We start from the raw sequence: 14634 nt of genomic DNA, 5'->3' as shown, positions 1-14634 counted from the left end.
CTGTGTCCTACAGGTCCAGAAGGAACCTACTAGCCCTCCAGAGCCTGATCCCTGATGCTCTGAGCTCCATGAACCTTCGGTGTATGGCTGAAGACTGCTTGAGGTGGAGCTCCTCACTTGCACTTCTCAGGACTATTTGCTCCAGTCCTAGGCAGGGAGAGCAGGTGTTGAGGGAGAGCAGGTGTTGGGGGAGAGGGTGTAAATGCTGCCCTTATTGCCCTCGGAATTTCTACCCCTTCCTCATGGTTTCAGCATCCTGCTCTCTCATCATGTTTTAGGCCAGCCCAGCTCCCTACTTCTCCTACCCTTAGGCCAGAATCTGCCAGGGTCATGAACCATCACTAACCTTAGGGGCCATTTAAACAAGATGGATAGGGAGTACTACTTCGCCCCTCATTTCTGCTCTCAGCTGAGTCTTCGGTTTCATCCCCAGTCCTCTCTGTAGAGGTTGAGAGAGTGGAGATAGCATTGTTGTGGGCCTTTGGTGAGAAAAAATGAGGGGCCAGGACAGCTTACTGCAGCACCTCTCCTATGTATGTGGGTAGGAGCCAGAGTCCAGGGCTTCAGGACCTGGGACAGCTGCAGTCAAGGGCATCCCCGCCCCTTCCTCGAGATTGGGGCGAGACGGGGAGGGCAAGCGTGGGGCTCGGGTTCTAAAGCGGCTGCACGAACCCCTCCTACTCTGGGGCAGAATAATCTCCTGGAGAGAGCCCCCAAACCACCAGTCCCAAACCAGGGGTCAAGTCCTCTAGAGCAGCTCTGGGACCCAGAAATGCAGCCTCCACCCCGGGCGGACCCTTCGGACCCTCACTTCTTAGGCCGACCCCACTCACCTGCTGGCTTGCTCTGCACCAGCGGGCTCTGCACGCCCGCGCGTGCGAGCCAGTGCCGCAGCAAGGAACCCCGCCCCCAGGCTGCGGGAATAGGAGTGTGCTGCGCGGCCGTGGGCTCCAATTGGCTAGTGAGGCTGCGGGTCTGCGCGGCCCCGAGCTTCAATTGGCTAGTGAGGCTGTCAGTCACTCCTGTCCAGCTCCTCTCGTAGGCGCAGGGAACCTCCGCTAGTCACCTGGCCTGGCTCCAATTCTGACCCCGCCCCATCCGGCGCTCAAACCTGGGGCGTAGCTCTTGGCTCGCAACCCTCCCGCTAGGACCCCCGTCTTTCGGGCCACGCTAGCTAGCTACCTGGGTTCAGGGAATTGCCAACCAGCCACGGTGGTTATCTGAGGCTTCCGTGGGAGACTGTCAGCAGCCAAGAGCAGCAGCGCAGACTGGCGCCAGGGTGTGCGGCTGGCACACTCTATGTGGGGTGTGTGTGTGGGGGTGTACATCCTTCTATGTCAGATGTCTCTCTAGTCAACTTGCTCGGGAAGGCCGCAGGGCAGGACAGCTGGTCCCAGGACACTAGGATGAGAATGAAATCTTACTGTTTCGTTGTTCTGGCAGGGATTCATTTGATTATAGAATTCATTCATTTGATGCTGGCAGGCATTGAGACTTCTGGCCTCTCCATATCCCAGGACCTGTAGCTAAGGTCTGTGGTGCCCAGCCGAGGGCTGGGGGCACGAGGAGACTGAGACGAAGGAGAGCTAGGGATTCTGGAGGAGAGCCTGGGGAGAGATGGGGACGCCGAAGTGGCACGGGCTCGACAGGACGGTGGTTGTGAAAGGATAGGAATGTTGAGATTCTGCTTGAGGAGCTTGTGGATCCTGGGTAGGAGCCCAGGGTGTCAAACAAGCAGAGGCCATTGCCAAGGCAGCCATCCAGTAAACAAGTAGTAACCTGAGCTCCTCCAGGCGGGAGCACGGACAGAGGCCCGCTCCTCCACGCCGCCCACCAGCGTTTAGCGCTCCAGAGACTCTCTGGCTGCCGGGGTCGCGTGCCCCTGGAGGCGGACCAGGGGATTGCAAACGAAGAGGGCAGCGGCGAGGCTCCTCCCCTCCTCTCCCTGGCTGGGAAGGGGGCCAGAACGAATCCCCGCGTTATGATTGGCTCTGAGAAGCCGTGTAGGGCTTGGTCCGGGTGAACTGGGCGGGGGGACATTGCCCCCAAAAGACATCCCGGCTCTGCCAACCTCTTGGCGGGCTGGGCAAAGAAGCTTGGGGTGCCTCCGCCCCTCGCGGCTGCTTAGCGTCATGCGTGACGTCCCCCGTGAAGGCTGGGAGGGCCAACGCCAGCAGAGAGGAAGGCAGAGAGGAAGGCCGATCTGAGAGCTGCGGAGTCTGAACCCCGGAAAACGTGAGTGCCCCTTGCCCCGAGTGGGGTTCGGAATCTGGCGGGGGTGGTGGTGGAAGTTGGATGGCTGGGGGCAGAGGAGGCCAGCTTGAAATGCATTCGTAGTCCTGTGGAATTCAGTATCTTGGGGTTTGTGTGGCACAAGGGGAGTGGCTGAGCAGCGGTGGGGGTGTTCAGAAACTGTAGTCACCCGTTCAAGTGTCGGCAGCCGATGGATGTATGTTTGTGTGTGCTTAACGGTCCTTAAGGCTGGGCTATGCAGGGTGTGGTGTGTCCACCCTGTTAGTGTGTCAGGGCAGGGCGTATCTGTCTTTGTGTGTGGCTATGTGAGTGTGTGAGTGTGTGCTGGCCTATGAGGGAGGAGAAGTGTAGTTGGAAGGGATTAGTCATTCTACAGCATTTTGCCTTGCACAGCCAGATGGCTGCTCCAGCTTTCCTCTCTGTGAGGGGTGCAGGGGGCATCTACAAAGTCCTGTTCTTTCTCCAGATAGGTGGCTCAGAGTGTGGTGCATTGGTGTCAGCATCAGCCCTACCCAGCCAGGGATCAGGGAGAGCTTTAGGTCTTTCTGTGTGGGTTGGAGAAGATGGGTTTGGAGAGGGGACATATAGGTGTCCACATGCAGGCAAATGGCTGCCATCAGAGCTCCCTGTTTGAGATCTGGAACAGATAAGCCCTCAGGTAGCCAGTGAGCCCTTGCTTTCCTCTAATCTGAGGCTAGAGTGTGGGTTGCCTTTACCACAGTTCCAAACAGCCTTGGGGTTTTTTAATGTAGGTCTCAGGGCAGCTGGAGCTGGCAGCTGTCACGAGGCACCAATATAAAATGCATGTATTATACTTTTTGTGCAGCAGAGCTCATGAGTAGCTGCATGAGATGATTAGTTGCTGCAGGTGTGTCAACCACATATAGGTAAATCATCCTTGATGAAAGGCTGCACCAGACCAAAGCCCAAGAAAATCTACTTTTTTTCTTGGATCTCCTCTTCCTCCACTTCCTGTAGTTCCCTCCCTAGCCAGGTCATTGCCAGAGAAATAAATAACTCCTCCCTCATTTTGCTTACCTATCTGGAGTCACCTTGAGTTCTTGAAGAGACTGGCCATAGGCTCAGGAATAGGCAGGGCCACCAAAGTGTCTCCAAGTGCAGTTCTCAGACCTAGCCCTGTCCTTGCCTTGCAGGAAATGGGTGACTTGCCCTTAAATATCAACATCCAGGAACCTCGTTGGGACCAAAGCACTTTCCTGGGCAGAGCTAAGCATTTCTTCACTGTTACGGATCCTAGAAATCTGCTGCTGTCTGGAGAACAGCTGGAAGCTTCCCGGAACATTGTGCAGAATTATAGGTGACTTTGTCCCCACCCCCACCCCTTTTTTTGCAAGTCCTGGAGCTTGAACTCAGGGCCTAGGCACTGTCCTTGAGCTTCTTTTGCTCAAGGGTAGCACTCTACCACTTGAGCCACAACCAGTTCCATCATTTTCTGTGTAGTGATACTGAGGAATTGAACCCATAGCTTCATGCATGCTAAGCAAGCACTCTACCACTAAGCCACATTCCCAGCCCTCATTTAGTGCATTTTGTAGCTACCTCATTAAGCTAGGGAGTGACTGGTCCCATTTCCTCAATGCCTTCCTTTTTTTTTTTTTCCCCCTGTTGTGGGGCCTGAACTCTGGGCCTGGGCACTGTCCCTCAGTCTTCAGCTCAAGGCTAGTGTTCTATCACTTGAGCCACAGCACCACTTCCTGCTTTTTCAGCTTATGTGGTACTGAGGAATTGAACCCAGGGCCTTATGCATGCAAGGCAAGTACACTACCACTGAGCCACCTTCCCAGCCCAATGCCTTCCCCTTTTGACCTTCCTGATAACATCACAGATAACTATGAAGGATTTTACAGTACTTGGGTTGGGGGGGTACATTGATATTTATGGGAAGGAGCTGTTCTGTACTTCACAAATCCTCTGCAGGCCCTTTCCCACTGCTAGTCCACTCTCTACAACGATAAACAAGTTCAAAGTAGAGTCCCAGAGAGGTAGGAGGCCATATCTCTTGTCTTCAGGAAAAAAAGAAAAAAGAAAAAAATCTGTGTAATGTCCTAATCCTTTTGAGATCCTTATAAGCCACTGTTACCAATGACCCAGAAGAAATTGTGTAGTTATAGGGGAAACACAAGTAGGAACCTTCACTTCTGCAAAACTTTAGCTTTCCCCAGGTTCATGAAACTCCATTATTCTGGCTCCTCTGTCCAGAGTTCCCAGAGAGGCTGAGGCAGAGCTTGAGAAGGTACATTTGCCTCCTTAGAATAGCCTAGCAGCTCAATGTCAGCTTCCCTAGGGCCGGTGTGATAACTCCAGGGCTCACTGAGGACCAGCTATGGAAGGCCAAGTATGTGTATGACTCTGCATTCCATCCGGACACGGGAGAGAAGGTGGTCCTCATTGGCCGAATGTCAGCCCAGGTGCCCATGAACATGACCATCACAGGCTGCATGCTCACCTTCTACAGGCAAGTCTTATCTTATGTCACTTTGCTGAGTGCTGTACTCTAGAGCAGCCCGGGGATTGGGGACTTCTACTCTGGGCCTATGGGTAAAGAACAGTGGGTGGGTGGGAATGTGTGTTAGAACTCCTATTCTTCAGAACTCAGCCTCAGGGGTCCTCTGGCCCCCAAGACAGTTGGTCCATTTGTGTATGGGGAGTTACCAGGCAGGTTCTGAGGTCAATTGAGTCCCTTCTGAAGGGTTAGCTTACCTTTGAGAGGGTGTGTGTGTGTGTGTGTGTGTGTGTGTGTCTCTGTGTGTGTGTGTGTGTGTGCGCGTGTGCATGTGCGCGCGCTAGTCTTAGGGATTGAACTCAGGTCCTGGTGCTGTTCCTGAGTTTTTGTGCTCAAAGCTTAAGCACTCTATCAACTTGAGCCACAGCTCCACTTCTGGCTTTGGAGGTGGAAGTCTCATGGCCTTTTCTCCCTTGGCTGGTTTCAAACCTTGATCCTCAGATCTCAGCCTCCTAAGTAGCTAGATTATAGGTGTGAGCCACCAGTTCCCAGCCCTTTGAGATTTAATTATAGGGAGATTCAAAATGAGGGATTCTATAGAAAGGACAGAAGTAAGTACTGAATCTTTGTTTCCTCAGGAAGACCCCAACTGTGGTGTTCTGGCAGTGGATCAACCAGTCCTTCAATGCTGTTGTGAACTACTCCAACCGCAGTGGCGACGCACCCATCACTGTGCAGTAAGAACCAGACCCCAGCAAGAGGCACAGCACCCTATTCCCCCAAACTCAAAATGCACTTTCCTGGCTATTCCTGATCCCTGTGGGCCAGTTCTCCTCTCAGCCATACTCTCCAGCCCTTGGCAACATACCTAATAGAGGGCATGAGGTCCTCTCTTATATCCCTTTAAAAGGAGGAAGCTGAGTGGGAAACTTCCACAGGAGTTTACACTGAAGCTGGGGAGGGCTTTCTCTGCAACGAGCCCACCCTCCTATACCTCAGACATTGAGGATCTAGCATCTCCCTAAAGCAAACAGCCAAATGCTGAACTCTTCATCTTGCTCTTGTGATCTGAATCTTCTATCCACAGGCAGCTGGGAACAGCCTATGTGAGTGCTACCACTGGGGCTGTGGCCACAGCTCTGGGACTCAAATCCCTCACCAAGGTAAAGGGTTCCCCCTTACCCCATTCATCCTGTACCCACTTTTCTCCCAAATATCCTACAGTCTGGAGCTACAAGCTCCCTAGATTTCTCCCAGGAATTTCTCTTTACTGCATGGCCCTCAGGATCATTGAACATCATTTTTCCTCCCCAGCACCTACCCCCCTTGGTTGGCAGATTTGTGCCCTTTGCAGCTGTAGCTGCTGCCAATTGCATCAACATTCCCCTGATGAGGCAGAGGTGAGTGGCCCTGGCTGCTGGTACAGGTATGCCGTGTGTGTGTGTGTGTGTGTGTGTATGTGTGTGTGTGTGTGTGTGTGTGTGTGTGTGTGTGTGTGTGTGTGACATACCAGCCAATCATCCAGCCCAGCATGAGGGACAATCTCTTCCTTCACTAGACTTGAGCTGCCGTGCTCTGTCTCCATCCCAGTGAATGAGGATCAACCCCAAGGTGCCATAAGACTAAAATAGGAGACAAACATAGAGTCACACAGAGTAAAACTGATTTGGGCCCTGATGGAAGCGTGTCTCTGAGCAGCAACAAGACTAGTAGAGTCCCATAATTTGCATCAGAAGGAAGGGGAATATAAAATGATTAGGGGAAAAGTGATTAAAATGAAGCCAAAATGTACGTGATTTCTCTCAGTTCAGTATCAAAAATATCAGGCACATCTCTGGCAATTACAGCACCAGGGTTCAAGCCATAAGTACCCCACACCACTCTAATAGTTTTACTTATAATATTCTGGAAAAGCCGGGCGCTGGTGGCTCACGCCTGTAATCCTAGCTACTCAGGAGGCTGAGATCTGAGGATCGCGGTTCAAAGCCAGCCCGGGCAGGAGAGACTGTGAGACTCCTATCTCCAATAAACCACCAGAAAACTGGAAGTGGCGCTGTAGCTCAAGTGGTAGAGCGCTCGCCTTGAGCTGAAAAGCTGAGGGACAGCGCCCAGGCCCAGAGTTCAAGCCCAATGACCGACAAAAAAAAAAAAAAATTCTGGAAAAGTATGTAGGGAAAAAAAATACCAGGGGCATTCACAATGGTTGCACCTCAAGATGGCTGGCTACAGCTATGTCAAACTGAATTCATATTCTCTGGAACACTTGGGTAGGAAAACTAGCCTTTGAATCTTGTGTGTGAGGAGACTCTGGGAAGCAGCGGACTATGTGGGTGGGACTTAGGGCCTATAATCTGACCCTGTCCACTTCTCTTCCCAGGGAGCTGCAGGTGGGCATCCCAGTGACCGATGAAGCAGGTCAGAGGCTTGGCCACTCAGCGACTGCAGCCAAGCAAGGAATCTTCCAGGTGGTGGTATCAAGAATCTGCATGGCAATTCCTGCCATGGGTGAGGCAGGGGTGGCTAGGTGGGGCATGGGAGGCTCTGGGAGAAGGGAGGGGGTTCTCAGAGTTGTCTGAGGAGTCAAGGGGCTCTGGGAAGAGCAGGAGGGGCTGTGAAGGAAAGGCCCTTCATCCTTCCTTCATGTTCTTGACTTTCACTCCACTAGTTCCTCTCTCTTCCCTAATCTCCCCTCAGCCATTCCCCCAGTGATCATGGACTCTTTGGAGAAGAGAGATTTTCTGAAGGTAGGTACTCATCTGTTGATAATGGAAGCAGTAGCCAATCCTACCTGCCTCCTTCTTCCCCTGTACTTTCATTCATTCAGTAAAAATGAGAGCTGGGGCAGGGGTGTGGGTAGGGGAACATTAAAGGGACAGGACAGGAGGAGAGCTGGGAAGGTGGCTTAGTGGTAGAGTGCTTGCCTCGCATGCATGAGGCCCTGGTTTTGATTCCTCATAAGCAGAAAAAGCAGAAACTGGTGCTGTGCCTCAAGTGGTAGAGCATTAGCCTTGAGCTGAAGAGCAGAGGGACAGCGCCCAGGCCCAGAGTTCAGGCCCCATTACAACCGACCAAAAAAAAAGGTGGGGGGGGGACAGAAGAAGACAGGGAAGGAAAGAAATGGCTTTTATCCTGAAAGAAATATGTCATACTTAATATCATACTCATGTCATCATCGACCATCAGATAAACACACACACACACACACACACACACACATACACACACATGCATATACATACATAGATAGGTCAGGGAAACAAGGCACAGGAATACCAGCAGCTCTGGCTTAGTGTTTGAGTCATTTATTCAGAAATACTCATTGAATAGTATTTATGCACCAGTCATGTTTTAGGCATGGGAAGATACAGTTCAGAAAAAGAAAGTCATAAGGTAAACAAATACAAGCTATTCAGTATACATTGTATGGAAAATGACCTATGTAACTTGTGGGCAGGAATGGGAGAAGGAAACTGGGGAAAAGCCAAGGAAGGAGTAACATTGTCCAAAAAAAGAAATGTACTCATTGCCTGACTTATGAACTGGAAACCCCTCTGTACAACACCTTCATAAGAACAATAAACTTATACTTTAAAAAAAGATAATCATGGGACTGGGAATATGGCTTAGTTGTAGAATGCTTGCTTTGCATGCATGAAGCCCTGGGTTTGATTCCTCAGTACCACATATACAGAAAAAGCCAGAAGTGATGCTGTGGCTCAAGTGGTAGAGTGCTAGTCTTAAGCAAAAGAAGCTCAAGGAAGTGCCCAGCCCAGAATTCAAGCCCCAAGACTAGCCAAATAAATAAATAAAAAGTAACCAATAAACACCTCATTTTAGATTGTGGCATGTGCTTTATAAGAAGCCAGTGGAGCAACATAATTAATTGAGGCAAGCACTTTAGATAGGATGGCAGAGGAAGGTCCCTGAAAACTGAAAAGGATAAAAAGGAGACAGATAAAGAGCTCAGAAAAGTGTTTTGGCTAATGCAAAAGCTCTGTGACAGGAACAGGCTTGTACATTTGAGGAACAGAATGCGGTGCCTGGAACTGGAGTGAATAGAGAAGGGTGTACTAACAGATGTTTGGAAAGGGACAGATTCATAACACTGGGATGAGAGGAAGCCAGTGGGGCTCAGAGGAGGCTGAAGAAAGCAACTCCTGGAAAGAAGGAGGGAAAGGAAAGGTCAGGAAGTACATGGGAATCAGTCCTGAGAAGTGACAGTGTATGATGTGTAGCCTGGCTACATGACTTTAGCCTAGCTAGAGTGAAAGGTTGAGGTCTGGAGAGCCTAGCCCTTTTAAGGGCTTAGGAGAAGAGGCTCAAGGCAGGGCCATGTGAATAAAATGGGATGTGGTTTAGGGGACGAGAGCCATTCCACTGTCTCTGTTTCTCCACAGCGCCGTCCCTGGCTGGGTGCACCTCTGCAGGTGGGACTGGTAGGCTTCTGGTAAGTGTGCGAGGAGTCAGCTGGGGGACATACATTCAACTGCATGTGTCTTGGGCACCTGTAGAGCACAGTGTGTGTTAGGAGGTACTAAAGGGTGGTTCCTGTCCTTGAAAGTCAAGAGTTCAGTTGAAAGGGGCGTCCAGTCTATCATGGACATATATACCCTTCAATACCATCCAGGAGTTTCTTGTCTACTTAATTCCTGATTTTATCACTTTCTGGCCTCAGACCTTTTGATTAATGCTGGAGAGCATCTGTCCTCAGTCAGAACCTAATTAATGGGTTTAATGTTCCTAAAAGATCTTGGGCTTACTGTTCCCCAAACTCCTTTGGCTCTAATCCCCACTCTAGGGGTCTGTATGTGGCTTGTGGTACAGCATTCACCTAGCATACTAAAGTCCCTCCAGGGACTATCTCAGTGAGGTGGGTGCCAGGAGGAAACACAATGAGATCGAAGTTTCATGAATCTTTCAATATTCTTCTCCCCCAGCCTGGTGTTTGCCACCCCGCTGTGCTGTGCCCTGTTCCCCCAGAGGAGGTAAGTGCTGCCCTGAGGTTCAACCAGGAGTTTCTGGACAGTTTTCTACATCTCTGGACCAACTGATCCTCGGGCCCTTAGTCTGCCTCAGGGAGACCTGGCAGGCACTCAGTTGATTTGAAGGTGGGGGAATGTCAGCAAGCCAGCTCTGGTGACCCCTAGGCTTGAGTGGCTGAGTCCAGGGGACATTCAGCTGGCCTGTGCTGTTCTCTTGCAGCTCCATACATGTGACCAAGCTGGAGCCAGAGCTGAGAGCTCAGATTCACAAGCAAAACCCCAGCATCGAGGTGGTTTACTACAACAAAGGGCTTTGAAGAGGGTCAGCCTTTGTCCCCCTCCTTCCCTCCTTGGCCTGATGTTTTGGTGCCACCTTGCCATCTCTGCCACTTGTCCATCTGCCTAGCTTTGGGCAGGGGGTTTAGTAGGGAAGCAGCCATTAAGACCAGCAATCTGCTAGGCTAGGGAAGGTGCCCTGTAAGCCTTTTTCTCTCCTCTCTGGTTTCAAAGAGCAGAATAACATAACCTTTCCCTTTGTGCTTGTCTCTACATGTATACATACATGACACAAGCATCTTTCTAAATTTGATCCTCGACACTAAGAGTAGACATGTATCAGAACATCCACAGAATGTCAGGACAGAGTCTGAGGGACATAAGCAGGCCAAACTGGGACAAATCCTTCAGGTTTCTGATACCTGGCTCTCAAAGCTGCCTCAGGAACTGGCCTGACAGAGAAAGCAGCGTTGGGATGAGGCAGGCAAAAGGCTTGTGAATCCTTCTGACCATCCCCCATATCCTAGAAAGCTCCATTCCCTCTCCTCTATCAGAACAAAGGAGTCAGTATCTTGTTCTTGCTGCCTCCCCATGTCCTCCACACTTAGTGTAGGTGCCTTTATGTACAACGTTAGATCTTAGTCTGCTGGGATTACATGGCCTCAAACAGAAATCCTACACTCCCATATTCCTCTCCCCCCTTGAGGGCTGCCACTACTCACATCATTCATAGAGGGAGACTCATAGAGTACAACAAGTACTCCAACTCCACAGACCTCTAAAGACAAGAAATCCTGTGTTCCATTGACTTTTCTTACAATCTCTAACAACCCCTCTTAGCTTCTTTCTTTTCTTCTTGTCTTTTGGAAGTGTGTGGCATTAGACTCAGGCCTCACCTGTGCTAGGTAACTACTCTACCACTGACCTACATACTCTCAGCCTTTCCTTCTTTTGCTTAAGGCCTGGCCTTGCCTTTTTCATCAAGGCCCTGTTGGCTAGACCAAATGGAAGATGGGTTTGGGGATGGCATAAGGTGTGCTGTTTCTAGTCCAGAGTGTAATTAGATCTCAACTCTGGCCTCTATGACTTCTGGCTAAAGAGGTAGATGAGGACAGATGAAAAGACTCCAGTGGTATCCTGAAACCACTCTCCTGCTCCTCCTAACCCATTTCCTCCCAGTGATAACAGCTGTGATACCATGGTGAGTCAATAAATTGTAAGCCTGTCCACTTCTTAAACCTTCATTTGTTCCCTGATCTGAGTGCCCAGGAATCCTTTGCCTTTCTTTCCTCCAAATCCTGGTCCCTACCTATCTGTAGGGAGCCTCATTTCCCAGCAGGGGGTGCTCTGAGCTTAGAAATCCACACTCTCATTCGTACCTTCTATTCACTCTGAATATCATAGAGTCCTATCATTTCCCTCTTCACTAGCGGAGGGAGGGTGGAGCACGCATTCTATATTGATTCAAGCTCTGGGCTTTTTGTTTCCTTCAGGCATTTGGCATGAGGTGGTGACCTCTAGTACCCAAAGAGGCCTCTAGAGTGGAAGGAAGAAGGCCAAAGACTGCCATTCCCTATCCCTTCAAGGAAATAATTCCTCACCTGCCATTTTCCTTCCACCCAAAACTCTCACATGAATTACTGGGAAGCAATATTTAGGGCTGACTGATCCCACAGTGACCTAAGGTGAATCTTGACCTGGGTCTTGGGGTAAGTAAAAGTTAGCTTCTCTGGGAGGCAGGGCCAACACCAGCTCCTGTTACAGGTCCTACTGGTTGGTGCCAGGCTCAATGAAGCCAAATGCTTTAAGTGCATTATCTATTTTGATCTTCATAACCCAGCCCTGTGAGGCACACATGTTATACCCATTCTTGGAAGAAAAAAAGAAGTTTAGAGGCATTCAGAAAGTTGCCCATGGCTCCACTAGGACATGAAAGAGGATTCAAGCTGAGCTGTGTGACTAAACTACCGTATTGACCTTCCTCTCACCTGTGAATTACCAGCCAAATCTGGTCGTTTTTCGATCCCTTTGACACCCACTTCCAGGACCAGTTTGTTTACAGACCAGCAAAGTGACAAGTACACAAATGTACACCAACCTTTTACTAAGGCCTCTAAAGATCTTCCAAATTTGACTTTCATCGCCTATATATGAGCAAAGAATCCCCTATTCTTTACTAAATATGGCATAACACTTAAGTTACCCATTCTAATTCCATCTCATTCTGCTAATCAGACCACTGCCCACTAGAACCATTGAGTCAACTCTGAAAGCTTCTTTCTGTGGTTCAGCTTTGGCCTTTGGGAATCCCCTTGAGAAGAGGCCTTGCATTTTTATCAAAGCATAAAACCATTTGGGCAGTGAGGGGCAGCAATCTGGGAAAAACAAAATTGACAAGAACATTTTATAATATAATTACCTGTTCTCTGAAATAATCCTGAACCACATCAGAGAGAAAACTGGAAGGGCACTAGTGGCCAGTTACAAAAGTCCTCTTCTGATATTTTCCTCCTTTGTTCTACACGTTTCTCAAAATACAGCAAAAGTTAGGGGTAGAGTAGTTAACAGGCTCTCTAGGAACCAATCCTAGCCAGGTATACTCTCCAAACAGTCTCTATGTACTTAGAATTTTCCTCAGAAATAAGCATTTGGGAAAGAAGGGCAGGCAAAGTGAATAGGAGTGAGATTGATTAGAATATATTATAAACAGTTGTGGAACTGAAACAATGAAATTTCCCCTTTATAAATAATGTAAGCTGATTTTTTTTTAATCAGCATTTGGGCAGAGGCAGGAGTTTCTCATTGTGTCACTTTTCTTCTCTCTTTGATGGGCCTCCTGTTTCCTAGTACTTAGACTTCAAGGACCTTCTGTGAGAACTTGCATTGGTGTCCTTGGTCTTCCCTCCCCAGTCTCCCTGCTTTCACCTGGCCTCATCTGTCTCAGAGTCGCTACCCTGCCTATTATTAAGACCAGAAAGAGGCCAGGAGTAGTAATTAGTGCCTGTAATGCCCACTATTCTGAAAGTGGATATCAGAAGGATTGAGGCTCCAGGTCAGACTGTGTACAAAGTATGGTGGTGTGTGCCTGTCAGCTATGCAGAAGTAGGAGGATCCCATCCAGGCCTGACAAGGCAAATTTGGAGAGCTAGTCCCAAAAATAATTAAAGCAAAAAGCGTTGAAGGTATGGTTACTTAGCAAGTAACTCCAGGCCCTGAGTTCAATCCTCAATACCACCACCAATTTTTTAAAAAAGAAAAAAAAGTCTAGAAAGATTATAACTCTCCTTGCCCATCTTCTGAGAGGAAAAAAAAAAAAAGAAAAAAGAAAAAGCGTGGGTCCTGGAGCCCTGGCCAGGTGGGGCTCAAATTGCGCCTTTCACGAATTGGATATCGATATCAGCTGTTTAAGGCCAGCCTCATCTCAATCCCTGTGGGGTAATGCGTCACACCCTGTCCCAGCTTTGCCTTAACCAGAGGCCTGTACGTCTGAACAAAGCCCCTTTTCCTCATAGTTAAGTCGATCAGCCTCAGGCTCCGCCCTCAGAGCCTGTCAATTATTTATTGGGTCACGCCCCCTTCAGTACCCTGTCCTATCCAGAAACGGTCCCGCCCTCTTGGTTCCTGTCACTCAAAGCTAGCTCGGCTCCACCTCCTCGTTTCCGGAACAACTTTCGTACCAACTGGGAGCAAGCTCAGCGCACTTTTCCTTATCCTAGACTGGAACCTGCGATCTGGACCCCGTTTACTCTCGACCTCGGTCCTGGGCCGCTAAATTTCCCCCAAGCCTCATTCCTTTCCAGTCTGGAAATCCAGCTGCCTGGCACTTCCCGCCCGGAAACGCGCAGGTTTTCGAGGAATCAAGCCTCCTCCCTGTCTGTCCGTCCTCCCGCTGGTTCCTGTCGCCGTTCTCGCTCCGCCCTAGCACCCAGCGGCTCAGAAGATATTTTCTGAGCCATTGTATTGTTAATGTGGCTCTGTGCCCTGCACTGGGTAGAAACGGACAATCAGGTGGACAGAGTAACCAGCTTCCCACCTGCTGGGACGCGGCGGGTGCCTGACAGGTAGTAAGGCCCCCTCGCCCTAACCTCTTCACTATTGCTAGAGGTTGTGGGGGGATCTTGGTCCATCCGGGTCAGTACCAAGCAGGGAGCTTCCTAGGATGCTCCCTTCACACTTTTTTTCTCTCCTCAGTTCCGGTCCTAGCCCAGGTTCACTGAGCCCCAGCTTTCGGCTAGGTCTTCCTCTGGCTTCCTTTTTCCAACCTTGTCAGGCCAGCAAGTATTGTAATTTAATAACACTAGGAAACTGTGGAAGAACCTTGCATAGCTTGGGCTAAACACAACCCCATCCCACCACACCAAGAAGCTCCTGTAGGGTTATGGATTTGAGAGTTTGCTATGTTGGTCTATAAACTAGGTATCTCTGTTAACTTCTTGCTGACTGAAGACCTTCCTTCTGTTACCAAAAGGGCTCCAAGGACAATTTTTATTTCTCAGAACATTGCTGGTTTGTTTTGTGCTGAGGATCAAACCCTTGACCCTGCATATGTTAAGCATGCATTTGTACCACTGAGCTATACTCCCTTCTCAGCTCTTACACCCTTTTTTTAAAGGGGGGGGGGTCCGGTCATGGGGCCTGAACTCTGGGCCTGGGCACTGC

The 14634-nt window shown here is 49.7% G+C and overlaps 1 protein-coding gene across 1 annotated transcript; it reads left to right on the top strand.

The window, feature by feature from the left end:
- The first annotated feature begins 1964 nt into the window (after nucleotides 1-1964).
- Nucleotides 1965-11213, top strand: Sfxn3 (sideroflexin 3). The gene is made up of 11 exons (XM_069995000.1): nucleotides 1965-2235; nucleotides 3408-3571; nucleotides 4559-4729; nucleotides 5356-5454; nucleotides 5805-5880; nucleotides 6032-6117; nucleotides 7095-7222; nucleotides 7412-7461; nucleotides 9115-9164; nucleotides 9655-9702; nucleotides 9920-11213. Exons 2-11 carry the CDS (start codon nucleotides 3411-3413, stop codon nucleotides 10014-10016), a joined length of 966 nt encoding a protein of 321 aa, XP_069851101.1. The 5' UTR covers nucleotides 1965-2235; nucleotides 3408-3410; the 3' UTR covers nucleotides 10017-11213.
- Nucleotides 11214-14634: the final 3421 nt, after the last annotated feature.

The sequence above is a fragment of the Dipodomys merriami genome, unplaced genomic scaffold (genome assembly GCF_024711535.1).
Source record: "Dipodomys merriami isolate MVZ:Mamm:240054 unplaced genomic scaffold, mDipMer1.0.p SCAF_102, whole genome shotgun sequence".
Classification (NCBI taxonomy): domain Eukaryota; kingdom Metazoa; phylum Chordata; class Mammalia; order Rodentia; family Heteromyidae; genus Dipodomys; species Dipodomys merriami.
Note: the sequence above shows the minus strand (reverse complement) of the source record. Positions and strands in the feature narration are given on the sequence as shown.

Coding starts and splice junctions, on each gene's coding strand:
- Sfxn3 (XM_069995000.1), top strand. CDS start 3,411: ATGGGTGACTTGCCCTTAAATATCAACATCCAGGAACCTCGTTGGGAC. Junction 6,118..7,094: donor ATTCCCCTGATGAGGCAGAG/GTGAGTGGCCCT, acceptor TTCTCTTCCCAG/GGAGCTGCAGGTGGGCATCC. Junction 7,223..7,411: donor CATGGCAATTCCTGCCATGG/GTGAGGCAGGGG, acceptor ATCTCCCCTCAG/CCATTCCCCCAGTGATCATG.